The sequence below is a fragment of the Chaetura pelagica genome, unplaced genomic scaffold (assembly GCF_000747805.2).
Source record: "Chaetura pelagica isolate M959 unplaced genomic scaffold, ChaPel_1.0 scaffold17, whole genome shotgun sequence".
NCBI classification, from domain to species: Eukaryota; Metazoa; Chordata; class Aves; order Apodiformes; family Apodidae; genus Chaetura; species Chaetura pelagica.
In genome coordinates this window covers 856,637-875,341 of record NW_009970726.1, presented here as the reverse complement: position 1 = coordinate 875,341, position 18,705 = coordinate 856,637, and the positions used below count along the sequence as shown (strand labels likewise).

Genomic DNA, 18,705 nt, shown 5'->3' with positions numbered 1-18,705 from the left:
TTTTAAAGTTTGATGACACCAACACAGAGATACATAACTCCAACATTTATGAGATATTGAGTAATTTGAACATTGGTTGGAGCTTAGACTTTGTTTGGATTATATATACATATATATATATATATATATATATGTATGTATGTGTGTAAGGATCTATACTGGGGGGTGACTGGCTGGAAAGGAGCTTTGCAGAAAAAGACCTGGGGGTTCTGGTGGACACCATGTTGAACATGAGGCAGTAATGGTGGAACACATTCAGAGTGTTGTGTCCAGATATGGGATCCCCAGCACAAGAGAGATATGGAGATACTGGTGAATGTCCAGTGAAGGACTCTCCTGCAAGGACAATCCATGAAAGATGATTAAGAGCCAGTTTAGCCTAGAGAACACAAGGTTCATGAGCTTGATTTCATCAAGGTATATAAATACCTGAAGGAAGGGTGCAAAGAAGATGGAGCCAGGCTCTTCTCAGTGGTGCCTAGTGACAGGTCAAGAGGCAATGGGCACAAATTGAAACACAGGAGGTTCCGTCTGAACATCAGAAAGCCCTTTTTTATTGTGAGCGTGACTCTATACTGGCACAGGATGCCCAGAGATGTTGTGGAGATATGAAAAAATTTGTCTGGACACTGTCCTGGCAATTCGTGGCCCTGCTTCAGTAGGGGGTTGGAACCAATGACCTGTAGAGGCCACTTTCAACCTAAAACCCTTCTGTGATTATTTTTTCTTTAAAAATTACCTTCTTAGACCAGCTGAAGGCAAATGCATGCAAAACTATTATGTGTATATTTTCTAACATATCAGTTATTTTTCAGACTAATAAGAAATTCTGCATGAAAAAGCATAATTTTGTAAATGAGCATTTCATCAATTATCTTTCCATCCTCAGCCATTTAATGAGATCAAGCTGATACACTAGAAAACAGAATATTTAATCAAGATCAAAGTCATTAAACCAGTAGCAAACCTGCTAAACCAACCCAGTCCTGGTCCTTTGTCTTTACTGCCTGACAGTTAAAGTTGTCATCACCTCCCTCATGGGGTACAATAATTCCATGTTTAAATTGTACTGTTGGAGAAACTAGAGTTACAGAATAGGGCAAGCTTACAGGATGAAGTTAGCGAGTCATCCATGAATAAACTGAAGTGGCCGCCTGAATGACAAAAACTGTCTGTAGTTTGCTGATAACTAAACTGTTTTTGTACTGCTTTAAACTTTACTGGGAGGTGAGGCACTGTTTAGATCACACCACAACTCTTGTATCGATTTTCTGCCGTGTTACCATGGAAATTTTCCCACAAAAAAAAGTGCACATTGGATTACAAATTCATACACACACTGTGCTCATTTTGTTGATGGGTTAGAGGAGGGGCCAAATCTAAATGCTCCTTCATTTTAATCATCCATTTAACTGATAACAATGCACTCAGTCCTATTCAGTAATGTTTCTTGTGGCTATTTATTTTCTCAACCTTCTTACAAGGTTGAGAAGGTTTCCATGGATATCAATCAACTCTTATAATGAGATTCTTTTACTCAATGTCTCCTTAAAATCTCTCCACTTGCTCATTACAGAGGCAACCTTCTATTTGTTTCTTCCTCAAGTGAAACCACTGGGCTAGAACCTGCTTATAGGTGTTGTGACACAAAATAAGTTTTAGGCAAGCACTTTTAATTAGTTCATTTCCTTGATGGGGTAAAATAAAAAATGCTTCATGCACTTAGATTTGCTTTCATGAAGTCAATCAGGGAACAGTCAGGCTTTAATTTTTTCTGTGGCAGGGGCCAGTCAACATATGCTCAGAAAAACTGGAATGAAGGGCAGTAGTTAATTTTGTTTCTTTTTAGAAAAATCAAAACAAATCACCTGAACTTTCCTGTGTTTAAGAAAACAGCCTCATCCAGCTATCCTCACCTCTGTGATTTTATCCAATGAAGATGAAAATAGTGGATTAGGGTAATAACATGAAGATGACTTTAATGGTTAAAGAAGTTTCTGCAATCTTACAGAAATTAAGTGGAAGAAATGGCAACAGAAAAGTAACGGGTCCTTGTCTCCCATTACCATGATCTGCCTTGCTTCACTGAGTCTACAGGGGCCTTTACCCTCTGATTGCAGCTGAACTGGAAGGTCAGATGAATATTTATGAAGCAGGGATGCCTACAAGCAGCCCACAGTTTGCTCATTTCATGTTGCAAAGTTCTTTTTTGCATATCAGTGGATTAGTGAGTTTTCTTTCATCTCTGTTTTAAGTGTATTCTGTGGTTCTGCCTTGCTAATACTACTGGAAATGCTTAAAGTACCTAATTCCAAATTTTATTACAATGCTAATATTGTTTTTAAATTAAATATCTACCTCCTAGGTTTGCCTATTTCAAATACAATGAAGGAATGAATATTTCAGGCAAGACTAATTTATTACCCCACTCCTTAGAGTACAGAGTTGGACACAGTGATCTCTGAAAATCCTTCTCAAACTGAAGTGTTCAACATTTCTGTGACTATGTATGTGGCTGTTCCATGCAGAGTCCACTATCAGAGGCTCAGGCTATTTTTTTTTTTTTTTGTGAAGGCTTAACACAAGCATGCCATAAATACAATTGCTCTGCCATCCAACAGCTTTCAACCTCAGCTAACTATGAAACACAATAGGAGAATGAGTCTAAACTGCATCACTGATTGATTCCCACTCTTGCCAAAGTCAATAACAAATCTCCTAAGAATTTTGAAGAGATAATTTTGAGGTATCAACTAAAAGGGTCTCTTTCAACCATTGCTTTAAAGCTTGAGAATATGCTGAATTATAGACAGACATGGGCTCCAGAATGGAAGCATTGTTAAATAAAAACAACATATAGAAGAAGCCAAAATAATAGCAAGAAGACAATGAAGTGACTAGAGACAGGAAGAGAAGATTGAAATTATACTGAAGCTCTGAGGCTGTCAACAGGACAAGAAGACTTGATACAACCAGAGACAAATAAGATCAAGAATGTATTAATTGCTTCACCTGTTCAAAATTGAAATCTAATGCATATATCATGAAGAAAATAATAGAGAGAAAGCAAGTACAAGCCTGAGATACCTATGCCATTAAATTGAACAGAGAAAAAAAAAAACTAAGTAGCTTTTGAAAGGCTGATGACTGAATCTATGTCCTTTGCTCCTACTTCCAGACAGCAAAAACTACTAAGTATTCATGATCTTCCACAAGAAAAACACCCAGAGATGTCATCAAAGAACACAAACAGAATTTAAGGTGCAACTAAATTCAGTATATTGCTAGAAATTTATAGGGAAAAAAAAATCTTTAAACAGAAAACTCAGAAATTGTTTATCATAGTTTTATGACATGCAACAACCTAGTAACATAACTTTTTATTCTGTGTAGTCATATACCAACAATTGTAATGCACTTAAAGATGGATTTTTATAGCTGACTACCATGATTTTATAGCAATTTAAAGAAGTAATTCACATTTTTCATAATCCTGATGTCACATAAGCAAATACATACCAGGATATTCCTGATCATTCTCCCACATTCACAGAAATGGTTGTGTTGTGGGCTTTTCTTCCCCTTTTCTTTGGCAAAAAAATTACCCATAACAATTACATTATTTTTGAACTTATAATCTTACTGTGGCCCCATAAGGACATTTTTAATGCTCTGCTAAGTACAGAAATTCCCATAAGCTCTGTCTGGACATAGGCTATCTGCTATTGTCTCTTTCCCCACAAAAAGATGACCATTGAGGCCAAATGGACTTTTTGTGACACACTGAACCCCCCCAGTTCATCACTTTTACTATGAGGGAACCCCCATTCTCTTGGCATCAACACACAAGAGATGCTAGCTAAGCTATTCGGGTTTTTTTGCCGGCTGGCCTATGGGGATACGGTTTCACCAAGTGGTTTGACTTTGTCACACCAGGAGTTAACTCATGCCTTAATTAGTTTTCAAATATTTGACAAGCTTAAAGTGTTTTTGTGAGTGGAGCTGATCTTTAGTATCTCTATTGACTGCCAAAATGCTGAAATATAAAAGAAAAAAAGATGCCAGCATTGCTCTGCTCCACAACAATTACATTTCAACCTCAGAAATAATTGAGAATTTTTTTGACTGCCTAGCCCATACTGCATTTTTGGCTGAAAGTATTTTCAACACCTGTGCAAGGAGAAGGTCATGTGATATTCATGAAAATTCTGATCCTTCCCATCTTTCTAGTATTAACAAAAATATATGATAGAAATAGGTTAGGTTTCTGTTAATAAAACATATATGAAATCCTGTCTCAAAACTGCCCATCACACGGATTTTAAAATAGATATTTTAATGGATAAAGCGTACTCTTTTTTTTTTTTTTTTTTTTTTTTTAATTTAACAGTAAACCAAATACATAATTTACTACAAAAAAAATCCACATTTTACCATTTTTTCTGGTCTATATAAAATATATTAGACCTATTGGAACAAATGATAATTGTACTGCTATAATGTGTCAGTGTGCCTGTTTTAAGGTGTACATTTATGGATAGATATTACTTGTGATCCATTTGTGTTTCCAGAAAAATTGTGTTTTCTCAATAAACAACAGTGATGATAGACTAAACCCCACATAGCTAGCAGTGAAAACAACATGTCTCAACTAATGAAATTACTCCAATTACTCCTTCCAAATGTCCAGAATCCTTAGTAAGAAGCACTTGAGTTACTGTTTATGTAGGGTAAAACCAGCTGTATGCCTTATTAACATCTGTCCTCTTCCCTCCCCCGCCAATGGAGATAGATGAAAAATGTATCCATGAAAATTGGAATAAATGCATTCTGCAGCTGGAGATCTAGGGCTAGATTTTAAAGCACTCTGAGTTCTGAAATGTACCAGAGGATGTAAGCTGCTCCACCAAACTTTTCTGCTATTCGATGAGTGACTATATATGAAGTAATGCTAAATATTACTCCTTGGACATTTTCACAGCTGAATGAACAACTTTCTCATTTCTGTTCTCAGAAGCCCATGTTCATATTAGAAATTGGAATTAACAAATAAAATTGTCATAAAGGCCACAGCTGCAGAATTATGAAAAAAGTATTTATAAAAACTCAGAAACTCTTCTTAAAGGAAAGTTTTTATGTATCTGATCAAGCTTCTGGCTGATTGTTACAGCAGCACAAGCATGTCTTCTACAGTAAACAAAGGCTTCTCTTCTCACACCACTATTTAAGAGAAGGCAATAATATAGTAAGATAGCTAAGAAGAAAACTTGTTTCAAAGAAGGTCTAAAGATTTTTTTTTTCCTGAAAATATGGACACAGATATTTATAACTGAGGTGAGTAATGCCACTGCTGTCCTAATCCCCCTCTGACACTTTAACCCATGTAGCTGCTAAGGTAGAGAGAACGAAGCAGTAGTCACAGGTACAAGTGGATGACTTGGAAAAGGAAGCAGGTGCACAGTTAACATAGTAATTGCTCTGGTCATTAAGAAGAACTAAAAGTCTCTGGATTTAATGACTTAGAGAATATGCCTCAGTGTATTCAAGGACCTGAAGAGAGCCTACAAGTAAGCTGGGGAGGGACTTCTTATAAGGGCTTGTAGTGGGAGGATAAGGGGTAGTGGCATAAAAATGGAAGAGGGGAGATTTAGAACAGGTTGCCCAGGGAAGTTGTGGAAGCCCCATCCCTGAAAGTGTTCAAGGACAGGTTAGATGAGACTTTGAGAAACCTGGTCTTGTGGGAGGTGTCCCTGCCCATGTAGGGGTGCTCAAACTAGATGATCTTTAAAGTTCCTTTCAACCCAAACCATTCTATGATTCTATGATATGATTCTGTGATACGATTCTGTGAACAAATGAGGGCCATCAGTTATGAAACACAATTTTCCCCTTAAAATACTAATTATAGCACATTTGTGAGAGAGGCAAAAATTAGGGAATAGGAATCTGAAAGTAAAATGTGTTAATGTGTATAATCACACTTCACAGACATCTACTCAAAAGAAGGAGAATCTTTATTTTAGTGCATAGGGTTGAGAGAGATGGAATTCAAGAATCTTAGTCAACACTCCATAGATATTTTTATTCCTTTATATTTCATGACTCCCCCACATAAGGCAAGGAATGAAAGCAGAAGATAAACTGCAGTAAAAAAGAATGGGCTTATAAAATCTGCCTTTTATTGCACTATTAAGCCATTGCTAAATAACACCTTGTTTTATTTGGCTTCACTACAACCAGTGATTTATATGGAATCACACATCTGCCATTCAGCTCAGGAGATAACAATTATGCATCTAGCTCTCTCCAATTAATAAATTCTTAAAGCAAAGAGCTTTTTTTTTTTTTTTAAAGAAACAATAAGATAATATCATACTCATTTTTAGCAAGACAGTTAAGTCCTTTGATTCTTAAAACAGCCACAATCCATGTTCTCTTCAACACCCTTTAGACTCTCTCTGCTCTCAGATGTCCAGGCACATACCAGACTGCCATATGCAGCAGCTTTAAGTCAAAAGTCACCATCTCTCCTCAAGCAAACAGCTACAAAAGGATTTTTCAAGCTAAGTGGCCTCAGGCATCAAGGGCCATGATGCAGTTTTACAAGGTCTGACATTCCTCTTTTCCAGTTGGTTAAAAGCAGAGTTATAGGCTATACTTCCACTTGAACAGGTTTTGTAGTACAGTAATGGGTGAAGTTAAAAAATTTCTAATAGGAATTGCAGGGCAGACCCTGCCTGTAAAGTTGTACCAACATTGTCTCTGGCTACACAAGGCAGCTTTGAACCCACTAACTCTAAAGGAGAAGGAACATTTACAGTGATGGCCCTAATCCCTTACCTATTCATATCTGCTTTTTAAGAGTGGAGTTTAGGACTAGTGAGTGAAGCAGAGTAAGACCCATTTCCTGGAGACACACTAGGATGACATGACAGGCAGATGTTTTCCAGACTGCACTAGGAGCCTATTTGCAAAATGACACATGTAGCATGTGAAATTATTAGTATTTTATGGGGTAGTGGTAGCAGTTCTAATAGAAAAGAAAAAACAACAACAAAAAAACCTAAAACAAACCCAGTCTAAGACAGTCACTGAAATGTGCTGGAACATGAAGCAGATGTTCAAAATATATGGAACTAAAACACATGAAAAAGAATATGTTGTTTTGAGGTAAACTGTCCATGAAAGCAAGCAAAACTATTTTCTATTTGTTCAATCTTTTTGTTCCATAATTAAATCAATGCTTTGCCACAAAATTATCAGTTCAAGAAGTAAAAAGGAACAAACAAAAAAACAACTAACAAAACAACGAAGCTCTGATTAATTATTTCCTAATATTTATTTGAAAAGCAAACTATTTAGTCCTAAATGTTTGGTTTGGTTTTGTTTTTTGTCTTTTTTCATTGCTCACATCTGGCACCATCTTCTCAGGAGAAAGCATATGCATGAAAAAGCTTGAAGGTTGGGGAAGTCACAGCTGAATGACAATAGTGATGGAAGGAAAGGATGTGAATGCAGTCAAGGCCAAAAATTGTAAGGAGTTGGAAGTGAGTGAAGAAATTTAGGTTCCAATTCAAAACTGCCAAAGATCCATGGGAACCTGTTTATTCCAAGGGCCTTTGTTTTAGAAAACAGACCAATATCCATCTGAAAATTTGCAAGGGTAATGAATTTAGCAAGGACTGGCTTGAGACAAGGTTGTTGCCAAGAAAGGAATGATGCTATAATGAAGAAGCCGGTAATGGACATGTGATTTTTCATAATGTGACTCAGACAACAGTTGCCTGCACTCTGTTTTCCAACTGTTGAGAATGCAAACCATGTAGCAGCATTTGCTTTTCTTAAAACAATCTAAAAGTCAGAGAGGAACAACCATCTGAAGTACAGCTGCTATATAAAGAAAATGTCTTCCCTGTACTGTTAGAGATGCTAATGAAATTCCAGATGCAGACATTTCCTTTGTCATTGACAGATTCCAAGTAGGGAAATTAGAATACTTTATCTGAAGTAATAAACATAAGAAGGCCTACATGGCTTCATTCATGTGCTTTTCATACTCTCTATGGAAATGAAATTCATAGATGATCATAGACTATGACACTTTACCCTTTAACTGTTGCGCTCCTACAACTTGTAAATACTCTCAGCTATTTCAGAGAGGAGCAGGGGTGAGCAACAGTGCTTCCTGCAATGGTAGAACATGGTTTTAACAAAGCAGCTACCTCAAACTGGAGAGTTGTCCTGATGTGAAATATAGGTAATTAGGAAAGCATCCTGTGGCACCATGAGAAGATTTACAGCCTATTTTGATAGTAGTAGGATCAAGATATTGTTTCTGTAATCAGTTATTTTAACAGTAATTTCTTAAGGAAAATTATCATTTAATGCAGGTGTCTGTCGATTTCAGCAGAAACACAAGGAACAATATATGATCTTCATAAGTATTTTAGGAATAGTAACATAAATTTATGACATTTACAGATATGGATGATGACATATGAAGGAGATTAAGCCCTCAGTTTCCTTGGCTGTTACGAGTAATCAGCTAAGATACATGGTGTTATGGTACCAGACAGCAATAGTCTCACATAATGTACAGGATTTCACATCCAGAATTTTAATACTGCATTTGCAACAGCCTGACTTGAGACCTAAAACAAGCTTTTCTGAAAGACAAGAGGAAAATGATGCATCATCAAGATGCACATGGGTCCAAGTGACTGAAAAGCTTTTCGTAGTCCTTAGCACTTAAGTTGATATAATTAGGAATTTAACACATTAAAAAACCAACTAACCAACAAACCCACAAAAAATATACTTAAGAGGACAAGGAATAAAGCTTTTGCCAAATTTAGACATTAAATTTCCTTTTGGAAAAGGACAACTCTTAATTCTTTTTGGACAGAATTCAAACTGATAAGACCCCACCTCATATACAAAGTACATCAACTTGAAGCACTCCTTATGTGTAATAGGTAATACTGACTGAGCTGATTTTTAAAAGATTTCCCAGCCTGATTTGTCACTAAATGATCTATGCTTTGAAATGCTTAATTTAAAAAAAAATATTTGTAACCAACTGCCTGCATGGTTTTCATTTTGACTTCATGAAACAAATATATGCATCACTTTTCACAAATCTTAGAAGCTTTAAGGACTGATCACATTTCATTAAGCCCAGGACTTCCACACAAATACATATTTTTTATGAAATACTGCCTTATAGCAACAAAAGGCCTATTTCCATCTATTAATAAGGAATTTCCTGTTTAAAATAGAAACTAAATGTATTGCACATTGTCCTCATAATCTTCCCATTGCCTTCTTTCAGGCATGATTTTTGTTTTTCTCAGTAAATGACTTTTCAACTGGAGTTTGCAGAGTTCAGTTATTCAGTCTTTTACATTGAGAATAGGAGCTAAAATTTTGTTATAAGGTAGGCAAGACAAAATTAAAACACTAAATCTTTTGAGACCGGACATACATAGTGGTTTTACAAATCAATTGGTAAAAGGCAGGAATTGATTGAAGTTTATTTTTTAACTTACAAGCACACAGCAAACAAAATAAACAATATATTTTTGGAGGAGGTGAAGAAAATAAAGACTTGTCATTCATTACAAATCATAACTACTGTGAAAAAGCAAAATATTATTAAAACCTTCCAATGCTACTGTAAAGGCTGAACATAGGATATACACCTACCATAAAATTCTACAATAAGGTAACCAAAGCCAGGTTGGAGGGAGCTGGGAGTAACCTGGTCTAGTGGGAGGTGTCCCTGCCCATGCAGAGGGGCTGGAACTAGATGATCTTTATGGTCCCTTCCAACCCAAACCATTCTGTGATTCTATGAATAAAAAGTGATGTATCTGTCTTAGACATAGCCTATACTTAAAAACTTCCCAGTATCCAGTGAAGCAGTTGCTGGCTATCCTGGAGGTTCTTTGCCTTAACATTAAGCCATTTAATTTATTACTAAAGTCTCTGAAGTGTAAAATTATTTAAAGCTCTTGTTTGGCATTACATACGGACAAATGCTTTGACAAGTTCTGTTATTCTATGAAACAGAACCTTAGAAACACAAACAGGGGCATTTTATGTCTTGTTACTGCTTCAGTGCAAGTATTGCCATTAAACCTTACAGTCAAAGTTGCCAAATGCATTCCTATAGGAAGGTCAGGGTGATGTCAAGGCATATGGAATTTTTTTTCTAAAGCTTATCATTCTCCTTGCCCTGAGTGTTTCTGATTCAATTTGTAAAGATAAAGCAGAAGGGCAGCAGTGGAAAGAGCTGTAAAAGTTCACTGATAAAAAGCAAGACAAAACAGAGTTTCTGGGGAAAGCTGATAGAAGGACCAAGCCCTTACAGAAATAAGGAGAGGTAGTGCCAGAAGAGACATTTGACACAGGAATGACAGACAAAAGAAGCTTTATAAGGAGAAATTTTTTTAACAGCTTCATGGCAATATAAGACATCAGAAACAGACATCAGAAAGAGATGAGGTAAATAGAAGGCATTTGTGTGAGCTGATATTTGCCAGTCACCAGACAGACCACTACAAGCCTTTCAGAGTGAGCTGCCTACTGGTGATGACAAGAATAATCCCCTGCAACAGACATGGGGCAGTCTGAGTCACTGGTTCAGGTTAGAAACACTGTTTCACTCTGCTTTATATCACCTTTGCCATTTAACAGATGTTGCCCACAGGGTGATTTTTGTTATCAAAGAGCTCTTCATTAAGCAATGAACACATCTGCTGTTGGCTCCTGTGATGAAACGTTCAAAGCAGCAGGAAAAACTAGAAAAGCCTCACAGATTTCTGGCAGGTTCCAACTAGATGCTCTGCTCAATATGCTGATACTCCAGTAAGCCAGGGAAAAAACTTCACTCCACCTATCCACTGGTTTTCAAAGTTTAAGAAAGTACATTTAGGAGATGTGGGGAAAAGTCATGTGATCATAATCATCCCCATAGGATGGGAAATCTCCAGATAATTTTTCAGTAGCATGCTTCCCTGAAAGTAATGCAAAATTTGACACAAATTATGTTTGAAATCTCTGCACTTTGGTACTTACTTTTCATAACATCCCTCCTGATGTATTGAAGAATGTACAATTACACAGTTAAACAATGAATACCATAATCCTGCACACACACTCAATGTCCAAAAGGAAATGCAAAATGTGTTATCTCTGTATAAAACTAAAAGTTTTAAGCAGCTAAGCAGCTAGTTAGCTAACTCAAGATTTTTTGTCTCTGTTTGTCATGGTTGGACATAGCTTTCCCACAAGTTATATGCACACTCATGAACAGTTTGATACTGGAATAACTACATTTCCTTCTTGTGAGAATAAAAGATTACTTGGAATCAATTGTCCTGTCTGGTCAGTGTTTAGAAGCCATGCTCAGGCACCTCACAGCTGCTCATCAGCACAGATTCTAATGACATCAGTTTTCAGTGAAAAATTTATTTCAGTGCCTTCAATGCCTGTGATTTTATCTTGGGTCAACAGTGGGTAAAACAATTGCAATTTGGACAAAAAGCTGCATGTATATTACGTGCACAAAGATCCTTCTCTTTAATAAGTACAAATATTTTAAAGCATACAGTCTTACCTTAGGAAGTAGCATAATCATGCAGAGTTCTTCTTTTCAGTTTTAGAAAATTACCAACTTCAACTCAATGACAGTGAGATTTAATATCGGGGTGCCCTTTAATTTCTCTTTGGTACTCCTTCCACTTTTAGTAGTGACAGAAATGTCCAGGCAGCATTTCCACCTTTAGAATTATCTCAGATAATTCCTGCTGCCCAGGAATGTTCCTCTACTGAGGCATGATTTATCAAATATTATCTCAATAGATTTTAATACAGTCTTTACAAATTCAACTGCTTGCTTCAGCTTCATCAGATCTATATGTGACTGAATCCCCATTCTCAGATAAATGCCAGGAACTCACTACAGGATGACTGGGAGTCATTACCTCAAATGCTTCAGGCTGGAATAGCCTAATGCTCTGCTGAAGTGTGCCAGTGCTTTGGGTCCATTGCCTCCTGAGGAAATGTCTGACATACTGTCTAGTTTCCAGACCTCTGTGCAGTAAGCTACAGTAATGAGACAACACATGGCTTGCTTTTTAAAGTCCCATCCTTATTCTGCTTCAAATCCTATTGCACCTTTTTTTTTAAAAAATACCTCAATCTTGACAGCCAAGAGGTGAGTTCAAGAAGACTGCTTATCATCAAAGATGTTACAGCAAGAATGTTGCTGAACTTGTCCTAGTTGAAAATGCAACAGCACAAACTACACCACCAAAATAGTGTAAACTTACATCAGTTCAAGATCTGCCTCTGAATTAACCTTACAATATTTTTATATTACACTACCTATAAAAATATGACTGCTATTGAAACAGAGAAAAAAGTTATGTTCAAAAAGTCTTCCAGTAAAATGCATGTAGGTTCCATTACCAAAATACTGTTTTCCCAGTACACGATAATACAAAATTATTCTTTTATTTGCTATTTGCTTTGCTGCTTTCAAATATGTACAGTTAAATGTGAAAATCAAATATGTTTTATGTTCCTAAGCAGTTTGGTTCTATTACACGTTCTTGATCTACAGTCTATGTACAGTAAAATTCAGTCATTCCACGGAAAGAACAGAGACTGAAACTGCTTTAAGATCCCTTATTAACTCTGACCATCCAAAACATCAGGAGAAATCCCCAAAGCAAAAATTAAAGCCTCTAGCAATCCCAGGCAACAAACATAAGGTTTAATGAAGATCCATAATAATGTGGGTTTGCTACCTACCTACTATTGTAATGCTGCTTCATGCATAGCAATACCAGAGAGAAATGTGACATCAATGAGGGATGCCATGCAAGGAAAATAATTCCTAAATAATTTCCAGTATCCAATACAAAGCTGCATTAGAAAACATAGACTGATAAATAAAACAAAATTAAGCCACAGGAAATAAACAAGAGGGACTTAATACCACGAGCGTAGAAAATGAATACAACCAAGCATGAAGCAGTGCTGCATGTTGAGAGTGATATGGGGCCATAGGGCTTCAAAGACTCCCCATAAGAAGGCCTGTGTCACTGCCTGGAGAGCTGCAGCAGAGGGGGCTTTCCCTCCTCCACAGCTACCAAACTCTATTAGGGGCTATCAGTGACTGGCAACAAAGAGACTTCATGAGCTTAGCTCCCTGACATTTGCAACATGACTCACTAACTCACAAGTGATTTATCACAGAACTAATTGCAATCGTGGCCTGTAGAGAACAAACTTAGAAAGCTTCACAGAAAACACAACTCAGCTTCTTCTTGTGTTACCTAGAGCTCTAAGGGGTTGCTTTAAAAATGTTCCCTATAAGAACGTGAAGAGATAGGTGCCTGTATCCCAAAAAACTACAAATTAGTAATTACATTAATAATACCATAAGCTTTCTTACCTCATAGTTATGAATCAAATAGCCTTGTCAAATACAAGCTAAGGACAACACTGAATAAAGCCCTCAAGCTAGTTGTTTCTACTCCTCGTTCTTCCTTTCCTTAGTTAAACAATCACCTCATCAAAACCATTCTGAAGAGGAAATAAATATCAGTTAAAGAGACAAATTAGTTGAGTTTAACTCTGTAACAATTTCTAAGTCATAGTAAGATACTTGGAAACCCTAATACACCACAATGCATCCTCCATGAAGAATGGCAGAAACCATCTGAGTAGATGTTTTTATTATCACGGGGATTTAATGTGCCATTGTCCTCAAATTTCCTTTTAACAAGGTTATTTCATTTATGATTTGGAGGTAAAAACAGTTTGCAGTGTTATCATTAGCATAATTAATCATACCCTGTTCTCCAGGAAGTGGATTTCTGTCACATGGACTCCTGTACACATTAACTCTGTCATTCTTTTGATCCCAGAATAACATCTGGAGGTGTTCCAAACCTCTAATAATTATAATGTCATTGTGAAATCTTGGTTACTAAGAAATGGTAGACCATACATTATAAAAAGGACTTGGAACTTGTCTTTATTTTGTTGCTAGGCTGTAAGCCTCACCACACCACTAATGACTTCTACTAACAAAATTTGAAAATATAGCCAAAACATTTATCATAGAGTTAGGACAGAAATAGATCTTTCTTCTCCTGCTAATGCATTTCAGAGTCTTAATGTGGTAGAAAAGTTGTATCATGTCCTGGATTGACAGGATGACTTACAGCTACTTGGCTAAAACAATTTCTGATTAGATCTTACTTTCTCATTCTGACTTTTGAGGTTCAAAATCATGGAAGTGTTACATGAAAGACAGAAGTACCTCTGTGCTAATGTCAGTGGCATCTATTAAAAGGATTGCTGTTAAAGTCCTGTTTAGCTTGACAACAATCCATAGATCTATCACAGTAATATTTAGTAGAAGTGAAGCAAAAACAAAAGCAGAATTATCATTCAGTGTTCCGTTAATAGCAAGAGAAAAGTGTGCTGCAGAGCTGCAGCTGTTCTTATACGCTTACATGTTGGGGTTTTAAAAAAGGAAAAAAAAAAAACAACCCACAAAAAACCGAAACCCACAGAAAAACACCCAAATTCCCCAGATGCTCTACACCAAAAGAAAGAATGTTTTTCTCATAAATTATTACTGCACAGCTCTCCTTGGGACAGATAGGGAAGACAGATGACAGCAGCATATTAGTGACAGTAGTAGCATCCAGAGCTACAGGACCAGCCATGGTCCCATCTTACCCCACAGAAGTACAACACCATGGTACTGTTGCAGACACTGTACCAAGACAACACACAACAAGGGGCTTGCCTTACGGGTAACAAATTACATAGTTCTAGCAGCCCTCTTGTCTTTGGATAGTAAATCCTCTGTCCTCACATAGGCAAAACTTAAGTTGCCCTCCTTGATCAAGCACTACCTCCACAAGTGCAACTGCTCCAGACACACGCACACACAATAGATTCTGGGGAAAATATCTAAGTAGAAAATGAGTAATGCTATAAAGTCTTACACTGAGAGGTTTTTAGAACAGTTCAACTTGAGCTGTTGGAGATATTTCATTATATCAGTATTTTGTAATTTTCTTTTTGTGGAAAGCAAAATTTCCTAAATAAATGCTTCATCTCTTGACATATACAGGGGAAAAATGTATTTTAAATAGCTGAAAGAAACTCTTCCAATATTACTCCAAGTAAATGGTTAGAAAGCCACTTACCTCCAGTTGCCACAGTAATTTCACGTAGAAAATGACCATAGAATGGAAAATCGAAGGACAGATTCACTCTCTGAAAGGAACACAGGAAAATAAAATGGAGAGTGTGCAGAAAGGTAAGAGACAACACAATGAACAGTTCTTCACTTCAAACATCTGTTTCAGTGCTCCATATTTTTCACTGAAGCCTTGCTATTCTTTATTTGAAATTGCCAATAGCTAAATGGAAACAATTCTGTGTAGCACTTAAACACCTGAAAGCAGTGGATCCTCATAACTGAAGACACTAGAAAATAAAATAAATCAGCAGATATCATAGCTCTCTCATACTAATAAAATTAGTAAAGATTTCTAGAGTTGTTTCTTAAAAAAATGTTGCTTTAGCCTCTTTTTTAAGAGGAGCCATCAATATTTAAGGCCTCAGCCATATCTAAGTTTTACAGGATACCAACTCCCTTCGCTGCAGGTGGTTTTGCCACCTGCTCCTTCAGAGTCAAAGGCTCTCCCTGACTTTCTGCTGTTACTGGGGTGCTTATCTGATTCAGGCTGGCTCCTGGAAGGCAAGTATGAACAGACTCTACTTAAGGTACTTATTGCAAAATAAAAGAAGAAAAATATTTTTTTTGCCCCTGTCAGCCCTAAAGGTGACTATTCTCTATCAGGTAAATTCAGAGCAAAGAAATGTAACTTGGAGAACAGACTCTTCTCACCTAAGCTCACCATAAAATGCCATTCAAGTTCCAGCTCACCTTCCTTCTCTGCCTATGGCTCTCTCCCATTTATTCCACTTCTTTCCCAAAACTTGCTGATTATTGTGCCCACCCATAATTATCAACTAGTGTCCCACCTGGCTAAACTCTGAACAATTTAGTAGTCATGACAGAAAGGAGTACACTAAGGAGACAGTAAGGCCTTTTCACTGCTTAAATGTAATATCCCATAAAAACCATATCACTTCTATGATGGCCTGAAGCCCAAATAGGAACTGGATATGCAGCTCAATATTACTTGTTAATTAGGAGTTACTACAGGAAAAATTCATGTGAAGATGGATTGTTGGTTATTGTCCCTCAACTGTAACTCTTGATATCTCCACTTAGGAAAGGGATATATCTCTTTAAAAAAAAGGAGGAGTGAGAAAAAAAAAATAAAAATAAAATAAAAAAAATATATAAAATAAGCATTTTGTGTTTATTTTCCCTTACTGTTATTTCTACCCTTGGTTTATTATTTTCAGATTGCATCTGAGTATTTTTTTTCTCCAGAAGAACTATGTTTACATCTACCCGAAATGTTTAAAAAACTATTTAGCATTATATTAACTGCTGAGAATTTACAGTAACTTTAAATTAGATTTACTTTCCACTTAAGTGGAAGACAGAATTTTGACAGGATTCATTAGCACTTTTTTTGTTTGTTTTTAATTAGAATGGAAAATCCATTTGCATTTTGTTAATTGGATGGAGCAGCTTCTAATGACCTTTTCTGTATATACAAAAATATGGATATACAACTGAACATTTCTAATCAAAATGGCATGTGTAAAAGATAGCTCATAAATTAACAATTTGTTTTTTATGATGTTCTACATTTTTCACTCCTGAGGTGTATGCTGTTTATGTATTCGTTCAATTTAAATTATGTCCCTGCTCTACCAAACATAATTTCCATAACACTGTTCAAAAAACCAATTATCTGACCAAACCTTTCCTTCTTCCTTTATATACTGTTGTCCATTTACCTATTAGCATTAACTTTCTGAGTAACACAATAACCATTAAACTGCTTCAAAAGAAAACTGTGCTCCCTTATCACTCTTCCAAATTGCTATAATATAAATGTTAGTATAAAGATTTTTGCAATAAAGACTTGATTCTATGCCCACTCAAACCAGATATAGATCTCCTATTGACTTCAATAATAAGGTGATGCCTTAAATTCTGACAATGTAAAAATGTTAAATACAGACAATTTCTTAGACTAATACTATAATAAAGAACAAATAAGATTTAAGGAATGCTTTAAAGTGTAATATTGTAACAGTCACTAGAAAGAAATGTGTTTTTACTGTTTCTGCTAGAATGCATACCTTGTTTTTCAGAAAGAATGTCAGAATTTTCAACCCATTGGAAAAAAAAATGTTTTCTCTGTGCAGAAATGATAGAATGAACTGACAGGACAGGGAATTGAGTTTCCAAGTACAAGGTGATCCTGTATCTAGTTTAGTGTTTGAGTAATCATACTGAACATCCAAGCCACACCTGAAATTTTATTATACAGTTAAAAAGATGGTGGTAATATATTGAAAAAAATCCCCAAACAACACAATTAAAAAAACAACAACTAGTGATACAAATTCTGTAGTGCTGATATTTTAGTTGGTCCATTAACATTTTTGTGCTACACTCCCCAAACAATCACTATGCTCTTTATAGAGCCAAATAATCTCATGGATCTTCTTTTTTACTCTTCCTGTAGAAGCAAAACCAACTGCCAATTTCTGGGAACTCTTTGCTTTACATATTTCCAAATGAAGAAAAACACACAAACTCAGTGTAACATTTTTAGCATTCAATGAATCCCTGACATCAGAAAAAAATAATTAATACTTATCATATAATAATGTAACACCTTGTTCTACTGTCAAATTGGAGAATAATATTTAGAAATTGTTAGCAGGTCACAGAAAGATGTGCAAACACCCTTTTAAAAAGAGTAATGGCAGAGTTCATCTCTATGGAAGAGAAGGGAAGAAATTGCTGCTTAGTTATGTATGATCTGCTCAAAATACATAATTCTACACTTGTTATGCAATTATAGGGAACATATTTTTTAAAGTAACTTCGTTATGTAGTACACATGAGTGTTTTTTGCTAAAACACATAGAAAAACTCAATTATAGAGACATAAACTCAACTTAAAGCCTTAGAGGATGAGTCACTGATACTTTTTCATCATTCAAGATGGATGTAAAACAAACCTTTGAAAAAGAGGTCTTTAAAACAGTCTGCAAACATGGCTGTAGCCACTTGAGTTCACAGTTCAAGGTAGTTGGGTAAGTATGAAGACAGATGGATATCACTGTGCTAAACTGGGACCACAGCTTTCTCTGCTGGAGCTGACATTCAGCATCTGACATTGAGCAGAAGAGTATTAAACCACTTGTTATGGGCAGAAACAGTTGAAGTCCTCATGCTGCCAAGCTCTCCTCTGTCATGCTGAATGGCCTTCCGCGCTGATCCCACATCCAGACCAAAAGCATTATTACAGTTTAGAACTCTTGTTTAAAACTGTCCCCCTTGGAATTGACATTTTTAGGTGTATAACCTCAGCAATTCAAATGGAAACAGAAGTTGTTAGAACAAAGCCGTGGAAGGGTGTTATCTTAATTTGTCATTAAACAACAGACTAAAATTTTTCAAAGGAATTTCAGTAATGCTTAGATATCAAACCTCGCAAATTACTAGGG

The 18,705-nt window shown here is 36.2% G+C and overlaps 1 protein-coding gene across 1 annotated transcript in view; it reads right to left on the bottom strand.

The window, feature by feature from the left end:
* The window catches only part of PLXDC2 (plexin domain containing 2), a 274,504-nt gene that overhangs the window by 88,302 nt on the left and 167,497 nt on the right, over positions 1-18,705 (bottom strand). Inside the window, exon 4 of the mRNA XM_010007012.1 lies at positions 15,240-15,309. Coding sequence (XP_010005314.1) covers positions 15,240-15,309 — 70 coding nt within the window. The remainder of the gene's footprint in view (positions 1-15,239; positions 15,310-18,705) is intronic.